We start from the raw sequence: 24,410 nt of genomic DNA on the forward strand, positions 1-24,410 counted from the left end.
TTGCTATTCCATGCCAAGGAGAGTGGTCCACCTTGGCATATTATGGCTATGGCAGTTACAACTCAGAGTGTAAAGGATGCCAGATGGCTTCTTCCTCTTACAGCAACACAGAGCTGAGAAGAGGTCCAGTAAGTGAGGAAGAAAAAGGCAGAAAGAGTGGTCTGTTTCTGACAGAGCCAGCAAGGAACACGATTAGGATAATTGCTAGATTGAGACTGTCCCCAAATATCCTAATTTCTCAATTATCCATTTATTTATAACTTCTATTTGTATTGCTATTAAAATAAAATAATAGATTCTATAAGTATATGTCTGTTGTGTTATTTATTCACATTTATTGTGAATTCATCTTTCAAGCCTCTGAAACACTAATAAATCCACACTAGAACTTACTAAGTCTGTATTTACCATTTTCAGACTATTCATAAGTTAATAGACTTGAATCAATATTCTCCCTTTGGCATCACCTCTCACACTGAAAAAGTATAGTCTTAAAACTTTCCTTATAATTCTGAATACAGCATTTAAAAAATGGTGATTAAATTTCCATCAGAAGACAAGGTGTTCTAAAAACATCTTTGAAAGACTAAATGTAAATGAGAATAATAGAGCAATAAAAAATCCTTAGGCATATTAGATTTAACATCTCATGTAATATTAAAATAATAACCATGGTAAGAAAATAACTATGGCTTGGGTAATATTAGATCCAAAAGATAATTTTTTTTGCTTCACATAATAAAACTTATGTGTTCGTATTTCTTTCTTTTTATTAAGAGACTGGGTCTTGTTATATTGCCCAGGCTTGAAGGCAATTGGCTATTTACAGGCATGATCATAGCACACTACTGTCCTAAACTCCTGGGCTCAAGAGATCTGTTGCAGGCAGTGACTATCAGGGCTGGTGTTGCTCTGAGTGGTAAAAATAATTTGCCAAGACAGTTGTGGGTAAAGAAAGGCAGATATATTAGACAAAGTAGGAAAATACATTGCAAGAAAGCAAAGGGCAGGTCAGCAAGAGAGGAGCTAACTGCAAGGAGACAAAGAGTTGCTGGTGCTCATGCTGTGTGCTGAAGAGGGCTTTGTGCAGTACTGATAAAGCTAAGGTTGCAGTGAGCTAATTTGCATTTTTCTACTAGCTGAGGTGTCTGGTGATAGCTTTGTGCAGGAAGATTGTGAGTTATTTGCACAGGAGGGCTATGTGTCCTGGACCATAAAGAAAGGCAGACTTACAGCTTATCCACTTTCTTTTTTTGCTTTCCCTCAGTCTCACCAGCCCAACTCCCCCCCCTTATTTAGAACTCCACAAGATCCTCCTGCCTCAGCCTCCTGAGTAGCTGGAACTATGTGCCACTGTTCCCAGGTAATATAGCCATATTTTAAGCAATAGGAATCTTTAATATTTTAAAACATGATTTGGCAACCTAGAGAGTACTCAGTAATGTGTATTGAAGTGAAATATTTAACAGAGTGTCTACGATCATTAAAGAGAAAATCAGTATAGTAATCCTACTGCAGAATTTCTAGGACTTTTAGAATTCATTAATAGAAGAGGATTAGCATTTGAAACCAGCCTGGGCAAGATGGCGAAACCCCATCTCTACCAAAAATACAAAAATTAGCTGGGTGTGGTGGTGTGCACCTGTAGTTGCAGTTGCTTGGGAGGCTGAGGTAGGAGGATCTATTGAGGTCAGAAGGTCAAGGCTGCAGTGAGCTGTGATTGTGCCACTGGACTCCAGCCTGGGTGACAGAGTGAGACGCTGTCACCAAAAAAAAAAAAAAAAAAGAAAATGATTTTCTTTGAGTCAATGGTAATCTTTTGAAATTTAAATTTCAATATTTAATATCCATATTTAAATAAATCAAGATAATTCTTTTGCACAATCCAAAGGAAAGAACATATGCTGAAAACAATTGGGGATGGAGTAGAAACAACTGAAGAAGGAAGGAAAGACAACAAGCAATATAAAAATATCTGTTCCAAAGCAGCTAAGATATCCTTGGCTTATCAGTATTCTAATTGTCAAGATTATATACAAATATAATGTGATATCATATTTACTTATTATTTTATTTGGATTATATCCAAATACAATGTGACATTATTTTACTTATTAGTGTCAAGATACAAGATACACTTGTATCTTGGCTTATCAGTACCCTAATTGTCACATTACATTATATCCAAATATATATTACAATATATCCAAATATATATTACATTTGGATATAATGTGAAAATTAGGGTACTGATAAGCCAAGATACAAGTGTATAAAATTTAATACATAGCACAGAAGGCATGGAGGAACCCAAACAAAAGGCTTATCAGTACAAGACAAGGAGGGTCAAGAAGGTAACGTAAACATGTAAAATAAAGGGTATCGATAATGCAAACATGATGATAAACAGCACTAACACGGGGCTTTAGTGACTAGGGGCAAAAAAGTATGGTAGCAACTGTGGCTAACTAGAGGTCTCATGTCCCACCTACAGGGGACAGTAACTGTGCTCCAATTGAAAAAATCATTTGGAAATATAAGTCTAGTGCTCTTAGACTGGAGGAAAACTCCAGACTAGGAGTTTTCAAAAAAAGCCAAAATTTTGTATTTTTAGGTAAAATATCAGTTTTTAAAAGTTTGATAACTAGCACATCATTTTTAACATTACTGAGTAGGCCAAACAAACCTATCTGTGAGCCTTTGTTGGTCTGTAGATAGTGTACACCTCTGATTTAACTTTTCAGTTGAAACTTTTCAGCATGTTACTGTTCATATAAAAAGGAAACCCAATAAAGACAGACATTACAAAGACTCACATAAGAAAAAAAAAAAAAAAACAAGATTACTCACCTCTGTAAAAGTTTTACAATTCAAGGGCTGCTAAAAAATTTATTCTTAGAATTATTAATATTAAATACCTATAATTTCCAGGGCTCAATCTTTAGGAAACCTAAAGTACCTAAATAACCTTACCTCAAGTCTCATTATTGCCAAAGAAATGTGATTTACTCACAAAATTAAATATGCACACATGCCAACATCACACAGGTGTAAAGAAGGGAGTCAAAACTTCCTATCTACTTTATTACACGTATCCACTATACTACTGTATAACTCTCATAGAGTTATGATCCTCTGAGGCGATCATTACTTGTAAGTTTTCTATGAAGGAAACATGAGTGGCAATGTAGAAGATCAAAGTCTAGTTTCTCACGGGAAGGGAGGTCTGTAGAGGTACCAACTACTTTAAAAACTTTTAGAGAATTGGTTCTTTCCTTTGCCTTGGTTGTTACAGCTTTACTGAGATAAGTGGTTTTCTCCTTTGCGTTTTTAATGACGGTTTTATTGAGATATGTTTCATCTTTCATAAAGTCCATCCATTTCAAGTGTATATTCAGTGGTTTTTAGCATATTCAGAGTTGTACAACCATCATTACAATATAATTTTAGAAGACTTCCAATATCCCAAAAGGAAAGCTAGTCTCCATTAAGTCTCTCCTCATTTCCACTCCCATCTCAGCCCCAGATTTCTCCTTTGATTTTCCAACTTAGCTAGCTGATAGAATATATTTCCTTGGCACAGAATGAAACTGAAAGTTACATTTTGATGTATGACTACCAAAAATGCTACTTGAAGTAATCTTTTATAAAATTTGATTTTTTAATTATAGAATTTCCTCTTCAAATGCGGTTAAAGCAGAAATTGTGAAAAACCAACTACTTTAGCTTATTTACTATATACATTTATCAAATGACAAATATATTTATTCTATAATTTGGCTCAAAAGATTCAAGTTTCCTGAACCAATCCATTAAAATGAACTACTATGTAAGCCACATATAAAAAATGAGTCCATCTTTTATTTTTCTCCCCCAAAATGAACAGGCAAGGAACTACAGAAAGATCAACTAAACTCAAGGCCAGCAGAAGGAAGGAAATAATAAAGATTACAGCAGAGATAAATATTTGACTTTAAAATATAAGTTAGTAAAAAGAAACTACCATTATTTCAAAGAACCTAAGAGGTATATATTTCTGTAAAACTTTTTAGTATCTTTGAAATATGGGTGTATCTTATGATAGATAGCACGCCATAATTCAACTGGGATTCTTTTTCTTTCTTTCTTTCTTTCTTTCTTTTTTTTTTTTTGAGATGGAGTCTCGCTTTGTCGCCCAGGCTGGAGTGCAGCGGCGCAATCTCGGCTCACTGCAAGCTCCGCCTCCCGGGTTCACGCCATTCTCCTGCCTCAGCCTCTCCGAGTAGCTGGGACTACAGGCGCCCGCCACCGCGCCCGGCTAATTTTTTGTGTTTTTTAGTAGAGACGGGGTTTCACCGTGGTCTCGATCTCCTGACCTCGTGATCCGCCCGCCTCGGCCTCCCAAAGTGCTGGGATTACAAGCGTGAGCCACCGTGCCCGGCCTCTTTTTCTTTCTTAAAGAAACATAACTGTTACAACCAATTGCATCTTAGATTTAAAATAAGATGCACTGAATTAAAAAATATTATAATTGTAACCTGAAGATTGAGTAAAGTTGTTACTTTTTTCTTTTTCTTGTTTTAAAGAAAAACAAATAATGCTAATATCTATATTCATCGTGCTTTCTATTTTAAAAAGTTTAATTTATTAGACAGCTTTGATTAAACCTTTATCCTACTATCTTTAAAACAGTGGGTCACAAATCAGTTGAATGGGTCATGAACAGCATGTTTTTCTTTTTTAATTGCTTATTTAAGGATTTTTTTCTTTACTTTTCCAAAATATTTATAAAATCATGTTTGGTATTGCTTGTCTTTATGTTTTGTAAAACTTTTAATTTTATATATGTGGGTACATACTGGCACATGATGTAAAGCATCTTTTTTACTGAAGGTGTAGTCAAAGTTTGAAAACACTAATAGAAAGTTCTTTATATCATGATATAAAAAGTAAAATCTAATGTTAAGTATAAAAACAGCAAAGTAGAGACTAGTGCATAGAATACAGTATCATTTGTTTAAATCATGGGGAAAAGATCACATATTTGAATTTATACATGCACAAAGTATCTCTGAAAGAATATAAGACAGTTCTACAATAATAGTTGGAGTCTTCAATACTCTACTTTCATACTGCACAGAAATTCTAGACAGAAGATCAGTAAGGAAATAGAGAACCCGAACTTTATAAAACAACTAAATCTAATAAAATTATATAGAACACTCAATCAGCAGAATATATATTCTTCTCAAATGCACACAGAACGTTCTCCAGGACAGACCATAAGTTAAGCATAGGTAATTCTTAGTAAATTTAAAAGATCAAAATCACATAAAGTATTTGTCTGACTACAACAGAATGAAATTAAGAATCAGTAACACAAGAAAAACGGAACATTCACAAATTTGTGGCTATTAAACAACATGCTCTTAAATAAGCAATAGGTCAAGGAAGAAATCATGAATCAATGAGAAAACATTGAGATGAATGAAAATGAAAACGACATACCAAAACAAATGAGATACAGCAAAAGCAGTACTCAGAGGGAAATTTATAGCTATAAATACCTATATTAAAAAAGATCTCAAGTCAGTCATTCAATATCTTATGGAACTACAGAAAGATCAAACTAAACCCAAAGCCAGCAGAAGGAAATAAATAATAAAGATTAGAGCACAGATAAATGAAACATAGACTAGAAAAACAATAAAGAGAATTAACAAAATCAAAAGTTGGTTCTTGAAAAGAGAAACAAAATTGACAAACGTTTAGCTAGACTGACTGAAAAAGAGAGAAGATGCAAATAACTAGGATCAGAAATGAAAGCAAGGATGTTAGTACCAACGTTACAGAAATTAAAAGATATATAAGTTAATACTATGAATAACTGTTCATCAACAAATCAGATAATCAAGATGAAATGAACTAATTCCCAGAATCACAGAAATCACCAAACTGATTCGGTAAGTAGAAAATCCCAACAGACTTATAACAAGGAAACAGACTAAAGAGTTCCTATACCCTATCAAGCCAGCCTTAGCCCAATACCAAAACCAATACCAAATACCAAAACACAAGATAGAAAACCACACAACAGTATCCCTTATGAATATAGACACAAAAATACTCAACAAAATACTAACGACAGATCCAAAAGCACATTAGAAGGTTTATAAACCAAGGCCAAATGGGATGTATCTCATGAATGCAAGGGTGGTTTAACATAAAATCAGGCAATGTATTAATAATGCAGGCATATCACAGTAGAACGAAGGGGGAAAAATCACATTATCATCTCAATAGATGCAGAAAAAGCATGTGGCAAATTCAATGCCATTTTATTTTTATTTATTTATTTTTTTTTTTGAGACGGAGTCTCGCTCTGTTGCCCAGGCTGGAGTGCAGTGGCGCAATCTCGGCTCACTGCAAGCTCCGCCTCCCGGGTTCACGCCATTCTCCTGCCTCAGCCTCTCCGAGTAGCTGGGACTACAGGCACCCGCCACCACGCCCGGCTAATTTTTTGTATTTTTTTTTTAGTAGAGACGGGGTTTCACCGTGGTCTCGATCTCCTGACCTCGTGATCCGCCCGCCTCGGCCTCCCAAAGTGCTGGGATTACAAGCGTGAGCCACCGCGCCTGGCCCAATGCCATTTTATGATAAGAACATTTAGCAAACTAAGGATAAAAGGAAACTTCCTTAATATGACAAAGGGCATTTATAAAAATTCTATAGCAAACATCATAGTCAATGGTGAAAGATTGAAGCTTTCCTGTAAGATCAGAAACAAGGCAAGGATATTGCTTTCTCAAAACATTACCATCCAAATTGTACTGGAAGTCCTAGCCAGAGCAATTAAGCAAGAGGAAAAAATAAAAGCCATCTAAATTGTAAAGAAGAAGCAAAACTATCTCTTTACGTGCAGATGACGCGATTCTATATATGTAGAAAATCTCATAGAACCCATAAAAAACGATTAGAGTTAATAAGCAAACGCAGCAAAATTGCAAGATTTAAGATCAACACACAATGACCAGTGCTGTTTTGATAAACCAGGATAAACCTTTCCTTTCTTGAAAAGAAAATTAAAAGAACAATTCCATTTACAATACCGTCCAAGAGAACAAAATACCTAGGAATAAATTTAGCCAAAGAAGTGAAAGAATTGTACACTAAAAACTAAAAATATTACTGAAAGAAATTAAAGATCTAAAACAAAAAGACATTCCATGTCCATGAACTGGAAAACTTAATGTTGTTAGGATAACAATACTCCCAAAGAGATCTGCAGATTTAATGTAATCTCTATAAAAATTTCAATGACCTGTTTTGCAGAAGTGAAAAGCTGAGCATCAAATTCATATGGAACTGCAAGGGACCCTGAACAGACAATAGTGAAGTGCAGTTAGAGGACTCATATGTCCCAATTTCAAAACTTACTACAAACAAGTTATCAAAACAGTGTGGTAGTGGCATACGGCTAGACGTACAGACCAATGGAATAGAACTGAAAGTCCAGAAATAAACCCGAAGAATCTAGGCCCAACTGATTTTTGACAAAAGTAGCACGACTATTCAAAAGAGGAAATTTTTTATCTTGAACAAATGTTTCTGGATAACTGGATAGCCATATCAAAAGAATAAAGTTAGACCCTGTTTTACTCCATATATAAAAATTAACTCAAAATGAATCATTGACCTAAATATATATAAAAAATGTTTTCCTCTAATTGTTTTATAGCTTTAGCTCTTATATATATTCATATACATATATATATATCTTCTATAACATTGATTGACTTGGCAATGGTTTCTTAAAATTGATACTTAAAGCACAAACACCACAACAAAAAAATAGATAAATCAGATTTCATAAAAATGGAAAACATTTGCCCATCAAAGGATATGATCAAGAGTGTAAAAGAAAACCTACAGGATGAAAGAAAATATTTGCAAATCATATATATGATAAGGGTTTACTACCCAGAATATGTAAAAAACTCTTACAACTTAAAAACATGAAGATAAACAATCAAATTTACAAATGGTCAAAGGACTTGAAAGAATACTCTAGAAGCTAGCGAAACTGACTGCATGTGGGACAGAAGCTCAAGGACAGGAATAAAGGAATTTTCATTGTACATTTTTTTACATTAAAAAATTACACCATGTAAACATATTAATCAAAACATTAAACCCTGTTTCTAATGCTTTATTTAATCAGCTAAGATATTACTCAGTTCAGTTTACTAAAGAACATTTAAATTTTATTTAAATACCAATAAAAAGGCTTTTGCTGACAAGAGAATATATATCAAACTTGAGAAATAAGAAGTCAAAATATTAATCCTTCAATCACAGGAGTTTTATAAAAATGTAGATTTAATGCTTAAGCCCTGGAGTTTGAGGCTGTAGCGAGCCATGACTGTGCCACTGTACTCCAGCCTGAGTGACAGTGTGAGAACCTGCCTCAAATAAAAAAAAACCCAAAAAACAAAACAAAACAAAAAACCAACTCTCTCTGTCTCTCCATAGAGAGAGATATATATAGATTTATAATAAGAAACAGGGGTGAAATATTAAAAAGTAATTCAATATCAAGAGATGTAATGAAAAAACGTTTTGTTCTTTTATACTCAGGGATTGATTTTAAATCACTCTAAGACATATTTCATTATTTACCAATTTAATTTTGAGGAAATACAATTTCATTTTATTATAAATGGCAACTTTTCTGACAAAACATACAAATAATTAAATGAACAAAGATAGATGATCAGTTTTTCATGAAATATATATTTTTAATTATAAAAAATTTAAAATCAGCCAGAAAAGTAAACATCATACCACAAATTAGTTATATGTGTGCATATATGTATATAATCTGTATGTATAATGTATCTGATTACTGATGATGCAAATTTATAAATATTTCATGCAGTATAATCATTTTAGTGGTAGTCTTTTATGATAATATGAAAAATTAAAATAAAAAAGCTAAAACTGAATTTCATAATAATTAGGTTTCTGTAACACTCTAAAGATGATATTAAGGAAATACAGTAAAAGGGATGCAAACATTAATGCATTACATGGATTATGTTACAAGCTAAAAAAGGAAAAGAAGCTCAAACACCATTCTGCCAAGCAGAACTGCAAAACAATCTGAAATTGGACACTGATCCTTCAAGACATATAAGACTTTCCATACTTATTAATATCTTATGACTATTTTAAAATAATTAGGTAAAAATAAAGCCATCAGTGGAAAACCATCTTTTAAATTGTTTTTATTAAAAATAGCTATGGGGATAAAAATTTTAAAGCTCTACATGTTTTCTTGAGGATCAGTACAAATTTCTTGTGCTAAATAGATAATTGAAAATAAGCTTTAAATGGGTTTTGCCAATGCATTATGTACCTATCATACTGTAGGTCCCAGAAATTATGATTAAATCAGTGGCAAATATTAAGAAGATAACAATATAAAGTTACAAGATACACTCTAAAATAGTCTTCATTTATTCTTTACAAAATTTTTTTGATCTAAAAATTTTATCTCAAGAACAGAATAATTCAATAAAATAATTTAAATTACCTGCAAACATCCACTGTCATTTAAATGAGATTATAAATAACTTCCCATTAATCTTTTATTGACTAAATATAACTACATTTAATAATAATTTATAAATACAACCATAAAGATAACTTCCTATAGTGTTTATGGATCATAACATAGGCTATGTGGACTCAAATATATTTGCAAATGTATTTTGGATACTTAAAGCATCTGTCAATAACCCGTTAACTGCAAGAAAAATAAAAAAGGTACTTTAAAAAGTTGTTGTAGTCAGTATTACAACTATCCTATTATAAGAGAAATGTGATTTATTGCCAAACAAGCATAATAACACATTTATAATCGGCAACTACAAGTACATTTATGACTAGTGTTATATTATTCGTCCTGACTAGTGTTATATTATTCATCCCTGTTAATTTTCAATACAAAGAGTGTCCATTTCTGTAGACATATGAAGCATATCATACCAACAGCACAGATAATTAGTTAACTGGTAATGTAAAAACCAGACAATGTTCATGGCACATAAATGGACCTACAGTAATAGTTAGTGCTGCAGAAGCTAACAATGCTTTAAGTAAAATTGGAAAAACATGAATATCATGCAGTTTTACTGAACTCACCTGACAGAGGTGTAAAACCATTCTCTAGGAGCAGAGATGCATGCACAAAAGTAAGAATATGATTGCAAGTAATAGACTTTAACAAAATAAAAATATAACACTCAACTTCGAAATGACAAAAAATGGACAACATGATGGGATTACTGGGACGAAAATACTTTTATGTGTCTTACCTCTCTCTTTGCCAATAGCACATTGGGAACAATGTGTGGCAGGCAGCGTCCCAGCATTAACATAACGCTTTTTTCACTGTCTGCAATACGAGACACCTAGAAAACCAAAGAATTAATAAACAATGATAGTGGAGAACTTCTGTGCATAATAATATGGAAAAGTTCATTCTTTAGGCCCTGATACCTCTGCTCTAAACACACATTCCAATATTTTAACTTATGATAACAACAACAGCAACAGTGCTCCCATCAACATCCATATTTCTTTGGGCTAGAAACAGATTTAAAATACCATAAAAATCAAGGGTGAAGCCAAGGAGGCCTAATAGGCTTCATTTCTGGGAACAAGTAGGGGGGATAGCACAGGAGTACGGCAGCCTCAATGTTTGTTTTTGTCCTTGAAGAGATGCTCACAAAGCTACAACCATTAGCTACAGTGATAATCTGTACAAAGAACTTGGAAATACAAGGGGTAGGCTAAGGAAGGTGATCCAGTCTTACAATGAAGATTGCCAGAGTGCATCCAAACCATCCTCTATCTAGCTCTGTGATATTCTCAATGACATTGTGGAACAGAAGCCCATGGGAAGTCAAGTGAAATGAAACACAAAACAGCTAGAAAAGGAGGAGTGAGTACAGAGATAAGAAAAAATGGTAATAATAAAATACCCCCTCAAGACCAATCTGCAAAAATAAATACAAGATAGTTGAGAAAAACTAATATGCAAACCAATAAACTCAACTATTGGACATAACCACTCCTAATGAAATGAAAATAATAGAGTAATTTAAATAAACAATTAATATATAAACAGTATACACAAGTTGGTTTTCTGAATTATATCTAAGAGACGCTGTCATTAGACATACTATTAAAAATAGAGTTTATAAAAGGTAACTTTAACGTTAATAAAATGTTAATAGAAAAAATAGAAATAATCAACTACTTTCCTTAAAAGTTTAAAATTTTAGGAACTATATCTTACAGCATTATTTTACATAATGGATTTGCATTTGAAATACAGTCTTATCATAGATGCTTCTGTGGAAGAGAAACTAAAAAGAAGAAAAACAGTAGAATGTTTTTAAAAAGTTGTGGAAATAGGTGGTATAATTTACCTCGTATCCTAAACGACTATCTGCTGACATTCGACAAAAAGAGAGTAGTGCTTGATGGAATGCAGGAGACAATTTCCTAGAAGAAAATGTATGAAAAAGACACAATATCAAATAATTACCACTGACATTTAAGGAGAAATTTAAGTTATGTATTATAACTTCCATTCCAGCATTAATCCTACCCCGCAAAGCTAACCAGATTTCTGAGCCATCAGTGACTTGAAGAACACTTCACTGGAGAAACTTACACAGGTCACTTAGGAGAAAAAAAATCAACAGTAACTGGTGTTCTTGCAGTAGTTTAATGTTATGTGAAAAAATAGCATTTATAGTTAGTGGATCAAACCTAAAGTGGTATAGTAGATCAATGACTATAGAAATGATTTGAAAATCTGAAATAAGGACTTTCTCCAACCCCAATTCTCTATGGTCCCAGAAAGGTAAACACAAAGGTGAAGTGGATAAAGGTTGACCTGGTATATTGCTGAGAGAAATTAAAGCTTTGCAGATATATATAATGGCAATGATAAATCTGAATATTAGAAAACCACATACAATAAGTCTAAAGACAAATGGAGGCACAGCTCATTCAATATTCATGATACATTTTAAAGAAAATTTCTGTTTGCAGTTGAAAATATTAGCCTATTTATGTTTAATAAAGGAGGTTAAAACATTTATATTTCTAAAACAACACCAGTCTCTATGTTGTATTATTCATAAAATTATAACTATGAGTTGTACTTTCTTTATGTGTTAAATCTGCAAAGAAAAGGCTAACACCAATACTAAAGCTTATTTAGTATACACCACAAAATGGCGCTCAGTAATTTCTATGATTATAGAGTACTGTACCAAAGCTTGAGCCTTTTGCTGTTTTATGCTCCTCTCATATTCCCTCAGAGGGGGACCATAATCCTTCCACATGCCCAAGTCAGAAACCTCAAATCAGGCTTGATCCTTTTTTTCGAGATGGGGTCTTGCTGTATTGCCCATGCTGGTCTAGAACTCCTGGGCTCAAGCGATCCTTCCATCTCAGCCTCCTGAGTAGCTGGGATTAGAGGCAAATGCCATCGTCCCTGGCTTCCTTCCCTTTATCTTCACCCCAAATCCATTCAATCTTTTAACTTCTAATAATCTTGCAGATCCATATACTTCTTTCCCTTCCCATTACCAATGTCTGAATATAGAACAGGCCTCCATCATTTCTTACTTGGGTTCTTCCAACATATACCCGTATAGTTTCCTTGCTCCCAGTCTTGCTACCTTCCAATTACCTCTAACTCAGAGGACCCTTTCTAAAGCTTAGATACCATCATGTCCCAACCTCTAAAATAAATTAACGCAAGCTTACACGACTTCTTAGACTTTGCTTACTTCTCCAACTTTGTCTTCTATCCTTCCTTTCACTAGCATTATTTGCTTAAGCCTTACTAAACCCTTCTTTGTTCCCCTAAAGCACTGTTTCATTTGTGCACGTGAGAACACTCTTTCTTTTACCTCTTTGTTTGTTAACTCTTACATAGTCTTCAAATCTTGGATGACACTTCTATGAAACTTTCCTGCTTTGAAGACTAAGTTAGTGCCTTGATTACATGTTCCCAAAGTAAGTTGAACTTATTTTATTATGCTACTTTTCATACCTTAGTGTTATTGCTTGTCTGTCTCTCTCATACCATAAGGTTTGAGGTTTGGGCCATGTCTGTTTCAGTTCTGTGACCAACACAGACAGACAGACACACACACACACACACACACACACACACACACACACACACACACACACAACCCTATTATACACAGAAAAAGTTGTGGTTCATGAGTGGAAAGCTTTACTTAAATAAAAATCCAATACTTCTTAGTAATAATGAGGACCTATAAGTCTGAAGCAAATTAGTCGTGCTTTTCTATTATATGCTCATAGTAGGCATAACATCTCTCTATTTAATAGGAAACGAAATATGACCTTGTGGCTGAAAATGCACCATAAGATATTTTTAAGAATTAAATGAGTTAGTATACATAAAGCATTGAGAATTCTGTCTGACATACAAAAGGAGCTCAGTAATATTCCTTTCTTAAAAGTATTTTTTAATCATAATCTAAAAGTTTTAAAATTATATTTTTGTCCCTTCTACTAGGAAACATAATCACAAAGTGCAGGGACCATGGTTTGTGTCATCTGCGAGTTCTGACACCCAATATAAATTAAACATATGAATTAACAGAATACTAATGATGTAATATTTGTAATGGAAGCAGACACAGGAAAAAAAAAAACTAGGAGCAAAAATTATTCTTGCTTTAACATAGGCAACTATGCAGCACCAAAATATTCCTCTGAGTCTGATAACGACTAAAGGATAGAGAAAAAAGCACTGGGTAAGTGTTTACAGCACATAGTAATAACATATTAGTTATGGGTTTAAATACTTAGCTAAGACAGAACCTAGCTCATTGATGGGTAATTCCTTTTTGATTTAATTTAGTAACTGATAATTTTGTACTTTTTTTGTGACAACTACTTTGCTATGTGTTAAGTTCCTGTCAAACATAAAAATTAATATATTTGATCTGCAAAAAGCAGTTTAAATAAAAACAGTAGCTCTTCCCGTTTGACATGTACTAAATAGCTGAAAGATACATTTCAAAATATAGGATGCATACTAACCTATTAGGTTTATCAAAGTGAACTGTGTTTTTACTTGATGGAGAAGAAGGTGGCATTCCTTCTCTTTCTCTCCTGGGGAATGAATTTGGGGAATTCTCTTTAGGAATAGTGGAATCAGCTTCATCTGATATTGAAAGATGGATGTCTGTGTTTTTTCCCTTGTCTGAACTATTTACATCTGGATGCTGTCCACTGTCCTCAGAGTCTTTGTGGGGCAACTGATCCAAAGGAGGCTGAACAGAGTCACAAACTGCTGGGATGGCAAAGTGTTCATTTTTGAGGAAGTCCATTTCACTGTAGAAAGAGAAATTAAGAGAAATCACCAGAGGACAACTGTATTTTTGAAAACTAGCATAAATCTCATAATGGGTTTAATGTTTTAAAAGTATATTTAAAAGTATTAGTAGCAAATGACTGGCAAGTAATAAATCTTTTTTATGCAATATTCACTGATGCTTCACATACCTAAAAATGTAGCTATAAACTCAAGAATCAAGCATAAAAATGGCCTTAAAAAACCCTGCTTTTGATTGGCACTTAAATTTCTTTTATTCATTTGCAAAGTGGGGATAATTCCCTCAAACCCACAGGATTATTATAAGAACTAAATGGAATAATGAATGGGACTACATGGGACAACACTAATATGAGGGAGAAATCAAAATATCTTATTTCTTAGTTCCAAGACATAATTGATTGTAAGATCACCATATTGATTTAGTAACTTGTTTGGGGAAAAAAGACCTATTACTATTTTAAACATATTAAACAATTACAAAATTTTCTTTCAGAAGTATTAAAATGTGAAGCAATTATGCCTTACAACTGGAATATTGTTTCACATATTTGCATAACTTGCCAATACCTTTAAACACCTTAAGAGGATTTTTAGGAATAATGATCAAGTACTAACCTTTTAAGTCTTCTGATTTGCTCCATCAATGACCATTTCTCACTATTTAACAAACTAATTTTATCTTCTAATTTCTGTACTAACATGGAGTTCTAAAATCAAAACAGGAGAAAAACAGAAACTCAAGATCTCACTGTATGCTTTTACATAGTTTAAATACTTTCTGTGGACTTGACTAATTAGTTGCTATCTCTCACCTCTGCAAGCTGGGGAGTTTCAAGAGTTGGAGGAAGGTTGCTTATAATTGGTGTAAGGGCCTCTAATTCATCTTCTTCTACTCCACTGGCCACATCTACAAGATCTTTTCCAGTTACTTGATGATTTCCAAAATCCCGGTAGAGTTGCAATAAGTCTGGAGGTTTTGGAATGTTTAATCCTACATCATCCCATAATTCAAAATCCTAAAAGATAAAAAAAAACCATAAAAAATCTTCGATGAAATTTTATCTTACATTTTTGAAATTCATATTATTATTGCTAATATTTTTTTTTTAAAGATAGGGTCTTGCTGTGTCATGCAGGCTGGAGTACAGTGGCACAATCATAGATAGCTCACTGTAGCCTCAAACTCCTGGGCTCAAGTGAGCCTCCCACCTCAGCCTCCTAAGTAACTGGAACTACAAGCACCTGCCACTATGCCGAACCAATTAAAAAAAATTTTTTTTTTGTAGAGATGGGGTCTTGCTTTGTTGCCCAGGATGGTCTCAAACACCTGGCTTTAAGCAATCCTCCCACCGTGGCCTCCCAAAGTGTTGAGATTACAGGTGTGAGCCACCACAGCCAGCCTCTGTGAATATATTGAAAACCCAACATAATCATAATTTTGTTATAATATCAAAGTGTATGTTCCAAGTTAGTAAATAACATTCTTACATTTATTTTACACTTTCTACTATCCAATATTATTCTTGTAACTTTTCTGACCTTCTGGATAAATAGGTTTAATTGTCTTAGGTATCAAAATATTACACAATTTTTTTATTATACCTCTTAAAAATATAAACTCTTTTTACTTTGTTTATATTAACTTTAAGCTCATAAAACACGCTGAAATATTTGCATGACGTCATAAAACATGTCTAGATTAAGGAAGTCTCAGTACATAAATTGTACCTATTATTTATAGGTTATAAGTAAACTCAAAGAAATCATTAATTTTCTTCTTCTTTTATTACTCCAACTTAATACATATTAGTGTAATCTCTAGTGGGTAGGGAAACAATTTAATCTGCATGTCTTCTTGCTGTAAATGTTTGAATATAATTCATATTATTAAAAATGCTTCTGGCAATTTTCAGAATCCAAATAGCTACTCTTCAATTTGTTGTGTATTAAAACATGTTCAACAGTTTTATTAACTGTAACAGTTTTATTAAAAGTATAAAAAAGCATAGCAACTTAAGCATTCTATAGAGAAAGATCTTTAGAAGAGCTTTATAAAATTGCTGAGTAATCAATTGCACGTAAATACACTGTCTCACCATTCTATCTTCCTTTAATATATAATAATTTAGTACTAATTTGATAGATTATAACCTATGAGAACCTCTGAGAAATTGGCATATTAATTTGAACATTCTAAATGTGATATTCTTAATCCTTTGATGGTTTATTTGAATAATGAGATAGCTATTATTGAGGACTAAATCTGAGGTAGGTATGAGTATTACAAGTGGGGGCTTTAGAGAAAACCAGAGGAAGTATGAAATTTGTATCTTTCTCCACTATCGCTGCTACAAACTAATTTGAAGGAGGCTTAAACTGATCATCTGTAAAATGAGTAAAATATTTATTATCTCTTAGAGTTTTTGTAAGGATAAATTAAATGTATATAAAAGCCTTAACATAGTGCTTGGCCCACAAGAACTAAACATCTTTTAGCTTAAAAAAAAAAAACTTACTAAATGAACATTACACATAATTCAAATGTCCATTTATCTATCATTCATCCAAAATTTAAGACGTATCTACCTTGAGCTTAGAACTAATTTCTAGTTGCTCCATATCCTTGCCAAAACTTCAGTCTTAGGTAAACATTCTAATTAATGTGTTGTGGTATCTCAATGTGATTTAATTTGCATTTCTCTAATGAATACAAATGTTGGAAATCTTTTTCACGTGCTTATTTTCCATCCATATAACTTCCTTGTTGAAGCACCTGTTTAAAATTTTTGTGTATTCTTTTAAAAATAGATTAATTTTCTATTATTAAGTTTAGAGAGCTCTTTATAAATTTTGGATATAACTCCTTTATCAGATATGTTACTTGCAATATTTTCACCCTCTCGGTCTTCTCATTCACTTAAAAGTGGTTTCCAAAGAACAGAAGTTATTAATTTTGATGAGAGCAAATCTGACAGAGAACATCATGCTTTTTGTGTCATATCTAATAAATCTTTTGCCTATCTTCTAAGCCTGCAGTGATTTTTTTTTTCCTGTTTTCCTCCAGAAGCCTTACAGCTTTTTAGGATCTATATTTAAGTATATGCTCCATTTTGAGTTAATTTTTGTATATGGTATGGTTTGATGTTTATTTTGTTTGGGCAAATGGTTCTGTTACCATTTGTAAAAAAAAAAGACTACCCTTTCTGCACGGAAGGTATTTTGCATTTTGTCAGAATTCAACAGATCATCTATGTGTAAGTCCATCTCTGGACTCTATTCTGTTTCACCAATTTATTTGTCTATATACCAATATGACAAATAATATCTTTACTATAATATCTTTTAAGACTTGAAGCCAGGTAGTTTAGGTCCTCCAAATTTGTTCTTCTTTATTAAAGTTGTTTTGGCTGTTTCCTTTTCATATGAATTTTAGAAAAAAATCATTACTTTCCACAAAAATGCCAGTGAGAAGTGAGATTTAGATTTCATTGAAAATACAAATCAAAATTGTTACCTTGACAATATTGGGTCTTCTGATCCATGAGCACAATATCTCTTCATTTAAATCTCTTTAATATATCTCAACATGTTAAGTAGTTTTCAGTGTAGAAGCTGTCAGATTTATTCCTAAGTTATTTCCTATTTTTTAATACTATTGAACATGATATTTTAAAAATTTGATTTCCAATTGGTTGTTGCTAACATAACATATGATAGGTTTTTGTATACTTACCTTGTTTCCTACAACCTTGCTAAAATCACTTAGTTTTTGTACCGTTTTTGGAGAGTCTATAGGATTTTCTATACACATGATCATGCCATTGGTGAATAAGGACTGTTATTTCTTCCTTTCCAAAATGTGTGCTTGAATTACTTTTTCTTGACTTATTGCACTAGCTAGAATCTTCAGTATGATGCTGAATAGAAGTAGTGAGAATAAATGTTCTTGTTTTCATCTTCATCTTTCATCTTTAAGAATGATGTTAGTGTGGGATACTATGCAGCCATAAAAAAGGATGAGTTCATGTCCTTTGCAGGGACATGGATGAAGCTGGAAACCATCATTCTCAGCAAACTATCACAAGGACAGAAAACCAAGCACCGCACGTCCTCATTCATAGGTGGGAATTGAACAATTAGATCACTTGGACACATGGTGGGGAACATCACACACCAGTGCCTGTCGGGGCATGAGGGGCTGGGGGGGGGATAGCGTTAGGAGAAATGCCTAATGTAAATGACGAGGTGATGGGTGCAGCAAACCAACATGGCACATGTATACCTATGTATCAAACCTGCACGTTGTGCACATGTACCCTAGAACTTAAAGTATAATCATAAAAAAAAGAAAAAGAAAAGAATGATGTTAGTGATAGGTTTTCTATAAATGTCCTCTATCAGTTGGGGAAATGCCTCTCTATTTCTAATTTCTTTAAAGTTTTAAAAGAGAATGGATGCTGGATTGAGTCAAATGCCTTTTCTGCATCTTCTCAGATGATTATATGATTTTCTTTTTGATATGATCAATTAAAATTACTGATTTTTGGATATGAACTCAACCTTATATTCCTGAGATAAACCTCATTTGGTCATAATGAATTGTCCTTTTAACATTTTGTTTAATTTGATTTGCTAAAATGTTATGTATAATTTCTATATCTATATTAATAAAGAAAATGAGCCTGTAATTTTGTTTGCAGTGTCTGTGTCTGGTTTTGATATCAGAAGTACGCTGATCTCATTGAATGAGTTTGGAAGTATTCCCTTATCTTTAATTTCCAGAAGAGTTTGTATTACTTCTTCCTTCAATGTTTGGTCAAATTTGCAAGTGAAGCCATCCAGACCTGGAGTTTTCTTTGTAGGAGTATTTTTAAGTACAAATTTTATTTCTTTAATAAATATAAAGCCCTTCAAATAATCTATTTCTTCTTGAGTGTGCTTTGGCAGTTGTCTTCTTGCAAGAAAAGTTATTCATAACATTCTTTTATTATTCTTCTAATATAAGTAAAATCTGTAGTGATGTAACCTTGCTCATTGTTGATTTTGGTAATTTGTATCTTCTCTCTTTTTCCTAATCAGTTAGGCTGGAGGTTTATCAATTTTACTGATCTTCTCAAAGGACTACTTGTTTGTTTCATTAATTTTTCTCTATTGTTTTCTGCTGCCTGTGTCATTGACTTGTGCTATCATCTTTATTATTTCCTTTCTTCTACTTACTTTGGGTTTCACTTGGTTTTCCTTTTTTAGTTTCTTAAGGCAAACCTGATTTCACTGATTTGAATTTTTTTTTCTTGTATAGACATTTAAGGCTATGAATTTCCCTCTAAGTGCTATTTTAGTTATATCCCACAAATTTTGATATGTTTTGTTTTCATCTTCACTCAGTTCAAAATACTTTATAATTTCCCTTTTAATTTCTTTTTTAACTCATGCGTTATTTGGAAATAACTTTGTTACTAATTGCTAGTTAATTTTACCATCTTAAGACTTGTTTTATAACCCATAATATGGTCTACCTTTGTAAGTGAACCATTTGAATTTAAAAAGAGTATGTATTCACTGTTGAAGGATGAAGTATTTTTATAAAATTGTAATTATGCCCAATCGGTTGATAACGTAGCACAAGTCTTCTATATCCTAAATGATTTTCTGTTGACTTGTTCTATTAATTATTGAGACAGCAGTGTTGACATCTCTAATTTCTGATTTTTAGTCGAGAAGGGACTAATCATTTACATTTACAGGGAATACTGATAGAGCTAGGTTTTAATCTAACCATTTTATTATCTGTTTTCTATGTATTCCATCTATTTTTTGCTCCTCTTTTCCTCTTTTTCTGTGTTCTTTTTGACCTCTCAATGTTTCTCACATATTCAAAATCTTTCCTATTAACTGTTTAGTCGATCATTTAAAAAACATGATTAACCTAAACTATAACCATAGTATAGCTTTGCATAATACTCATGTTAGTTAAATATTAGTTTAATGTCACCTACATAGCACATGTTCAGTGACACTACCATTGAATAAAAAATAACTAGATACTTACTGCATTTAATTTTGTCAAATATATTCTAATAACTGAGGGGTAACTGAACTATCTTACTCAGAAAATTTCTATTTTTGCTAAAGGATCTATAGGAGATTTTATGAACCAACAGAATAATCTTGATTTAAAATGATGGCCTTCAGATTCCTAAATAATAAATTCACTGGCATTTACTTTTTTAAGGTATAAGATTCAAACCGATCCATTAGCACTAAGAAGTCAAAATATTCCATTTGACAGATGACACTAAAATAAGACATCTTTTTTGCTTAAAGAGATTTTATCAGGAAAATAATAATAATAAAGTTCTAAAATTGGCCCCTATTCAGAGAGATACAGCTGATTTTTCTCACTCTTATTTACAATATACTCTCTTAAATACTGTCATATATTTATCTAACAACTTAATTGTTATAGTGCAATTGAGGAGGTTTATAGTTAAACTGGATTTATAAGTACACAATAACCTATACTATCAAGTATATGTCTTTAAAAAGCATACTTTATGAATATATGCAAAAATGAGTGGACTATATAGTCACTGAGGAGTAGTAAAAAGGAATCTAGAAAGAATGAAAAGTCTTTATGTAGAAAGCAACAGGGAAAGAATAAAGTCTGTAAGCTAATAGAATTAACAGACTAGGTAGGCAAGAGACTGCTGTTTCTGGTAACTAGCCTTGTAGAATTTTACTATATATATAACTTAAAAAAAAAAAAAAAAACTACGTAAAAGAGAAAGTGAATTATAAGTGTAAAAAAAAAAATCATTGTAAAAACAAAAAGTAACTTTACCTGATCATCGTTTTCATCTGAAAAGGTTATTGATGTAAGCTTATAGTTATTCTTCAATAAAAATTCATTGACTAAGAAGTTTAGAGCTCTCTTTTCAAGAGGTTTGATTGGCTCCTGGAAGCAAAATAAGAGGCAAACAGGAAATCATAAGTTTTCCTCCTTCAATATTTATGTTACCATTTAATGTGGAAGATTAATTTTACATTTGTCTTCCGTCACCCACCTGAATTTCAGGACTTGATTTGTAATTTTTTCGTTCCTGTAAAGGAACTTCATGTTCTGGTGGAAAAAAACATAAGTACTATTTTACTATTTTACATTTTAAAATATCTCAGCTACTTCTACATTGTCAAAGTTGAAAAGTCTCAAAAAAGTTTTATGTACACCACCTGCGGCCTTTGTCAGGTTGGCTCGGAGGGCCTGAATGGTCTCCTTGGCTTTCCGTAGTTCAAACTCCAGGACTGGACAGGGATTTGGAATAAACACACACAGGCATCCAACCAAGAAAAGGGAAACAAAAATTAAAAAATAAAAAGCAAGGATGGGTATGAAAAAAAAATACAATTTGTATTGAAAACAGAAAGCATGCAATCTTTATGAAACTTGTGAACGCATGCAGCAGAGTTGATTTGCAAGCAAACTGGTGAATGTTTTCCATAGTTTTAGTAGAATTCAGGGGGTTATTATCAAATGTTCTAGCTGTCTGACAAGGAATAGCTCTATTTAAAAATAAAATCTATGGCATACTCTCATTTAGACAAATAAGAATATTAATAATCTGGGTACTTCTGCTTTATTCAGTCTAGGTAAGAAATGTAATGGATGTGTTCAGGTGACATAATTTTAGGGGATAAGGTAAAAATTAGATGAAGCCCAAGCAAATATTCTTAAAAAGAAAAACTTAGGATTTTTTTTTTTTTACAAAAGTTAACTTAAAATGCATTGTCTAGAATAATGTTATAAATCAATGTATAGAAACTTTAGTGAATAGTTCCCTTCGTTAGGATGTTGAAGGAATATGGTTTAAATATTTAACAAATGTCGTGATGCCTATAAATTTTTCTACAAACAAGAGTATGTTTTCTAAAAACAAACATAGATACGTCAAACACATACCAAAAACATAATAAAAATCCAAAACCCCAAGCGTTTTATTTTTCATTTAGAGCCACAGGATAGAAACAGTTTCACTTTTAATTCCTAATTAAGATAATTCTCTGGCAAATGAATGTGTACATTTCTAAAAGTATAGTTTTCTAAGGATACTGAGTAGGATTAAGTAGAATTTCAAAGTTTCTGATCACTCTTCTAATAGATTTGTTCATGTTAAGAGGTACTAGTGAAACTCAGAATTTCTCCTATTATCACATAGTGTGATTATGACATAAATATGAATATTGAGGAAACATTTTTTTTTTTTTGAGATGGAGTCTTGCTCTGTCGCCCAGGCTGGAGTGCAGTAGCGCGATATCTGCTCACTGCAAGCTCCGCCTCCCGGGTTCACGCCATTCTCCTGCCTCAGCCTCCTGAGTAGCTGGGACTACAGGCGCCCGCCACTATGCCTGGCTAATTTTTTGTATTTTTAGTAGAGACGGGGTTTCACCGCGTTAGCCAGGATGGTCTCGATCTCCTGACCTTGTGATCCGCCCGCCTTGGCCTCCCAAAGTGCTGGGATTACAGGCGTGAGCCACCGCGTCCGGCTGAGGAAACATTTTAATAAGCTCTTTAAAATGTTAGACTTGAGAAAAAATATATTTCTGAGAAGTAAAGCTCTGGGAAAATTAAGTGATCTTTGCCACAAATGAATATTAATAAATTATAGTAGTTAAATCATTCTGCATAAAAACTGGAACTTAAGGTTTCATCTTAAAGATGCAATTTTTTCCTAACTGACTAATGCACATAAAAAAGATGCCAAATGAGATGTTATCAGAGCCACGGCTATAAAAATATATGGAAAAATTAGGATTCACTCAGTTTGCACATTTTCAATAAAAACAAGATGTAATTGAATCACATCTAGTACACAAAGGCCAATTATTTTGATGCACAGAATTTAACTGCAGCAACATGGAAGCACCACTAAAAATCAGATGACATTGTATGTTACTTTATGTTTTTTGGTAGTCAGCAATGCTGATCTGCAAATACTTCTGTGCAACAAAGTTAAACATTTTCCTTAACATTTACACTTCCGGAAACTCTTAAGAGTTGCCTTGAAGTAAGATTGGGCACATTCAGTGTGTAAGGTAAGTACAGAATAGGTTTACACAGCATGTTGGTTTGCTTTTTTTTTTTTAACGTTTTAAAACTCTAGACAATTGATTTTGATTTAAAAATATCTAACTGTATCTTAAATAAAATAAATATATATATCATACTTTTGATATCACTTAAAATTTTCTAAGACATTACAGAACAATTGCAGATCAGAAGTGCCCTACGCCAGAATGATAGAAATATGAAAAAAAAAGAAAAGAAAAAAAAACTGGTTAAAACACAAACTGGGAAAAAACTCAAAATGCAATTGGTGAAAGTTTAGGTGACCAAGAGTAAAACACTGAATGATTAAGGCACAGAAAGCCAGAAAAACCCATGTCAGACGGCAAGAATTTATATTTTTATGCACATCTACATATATATTGCCAAATGTCATTAGAAGTTACCAATGCTTTGAAAAGATAATACTTATCAATATGAATTCACTCTGCTGCATGTTTCTTAATATACAATATAGACTCTAAAAGACAAAGGCGTATGTTTGAATCTATAGTACATTTCTATAAAGGCATAATATGATCAAGTAATTGCAGTTACATGAGAAAGTTTCAAAAGAAAGGTTAATAGCAATGTTATATTTACAGATATATGAATGTATCTTCTTTATTAACATTAGATTAAAGCTAAAAATTAATTATCCTGTAAAGAGAGACATTGTGCCGAACAACCTTGCAAATATTTTTCAAATATTGTAATTCTTCCTAAAAATATTTGAGGATATGTATGTTTATTAAAAATGCTGCAGGAATGAACAACCAAGTGGCTCATTCTACCAGTCTAACTCTGCTGAATACAATTTTACTAGAACTAAAGTAATAACTGCAAAGATGTAGATGTATATTA

General features: G+C 32.7%; 1 protein-coding gene across 9 annotated transcripts in view; it reads right to left on the reverse strand.

Annotated features, from left to right (window-relative positions):
• RELCH (RAB11 binding and LisH domain, coiled-coil and HEAT repeat containing) overlaps positions 1 to 24,410 on the reverse strand; it is a 120,987-nt gene that overhangs the window by 64,941 nt on the left and 31,636 nt on the right. For 4 of the 9 annotated variants that reach the window (XM_032152116.2, XM_058438285.1, XM_058438287.1 and 1 more), the window contains exons 3-11: positions 21,677 to 21,748; positions 21,511 to 21,566; positions 21,288 to 21,401; positions 15,259 to 15,462; positions 15,062 to 15,153; positions 14,149 to 14,442; positions 11,478 to 11,553; positions 10,359 to 10,454; positions 10,186 to 10,209 (exon numbers count right to left, since the gene is read on the reverse strand). In XM_032152116.2, coding sequence (XP_032008007.1) covers positions 10,186 to 10,209; positions 10,359 to 10,454; positions 11,478 to 11,553; positions 14,149 to 14,442; positions 15,062 to 15,153; positions 15,259 to 15,462; positions 21,288 to 21,401; positions 21,511 to 21,566; positions 21,677 to 21,748 — 1,028 coding nt within the window. The remainder of the gene's footprint in view (positions 1 to 10,185; positions 10,210 to 10,358; positions 10,455 to 11,477; positions 11,554 to 14,148; positions 14,443 to 15,061; positions 15,154 to 15,258; positions 15,463 to 21,287; positions 21,402 to 21,510; positions 21,567 to 21,676; positions 21,749 to 24,410) is intronic. The other 5 variants (XM_032152118.2, XM_032152117.2, XM_032152114.2 and 2 more) reach the window with 3 other exon arrangements.

Source organism: Hylobates moloch, unplaced genomic scaffold (genome assembly GCF_009828535.3).
Source record: "Hylobates moloch isolate HMO894 unplaced genomic scaffold, HMol_V3 SCAFFOLD_5, whole genome shotgun sequence".
NCBI lineage: Eukaryota > Metazoa > Chordata > Mammalia > Primates > Hylobatidae > Hylobates > Hylobates moloch.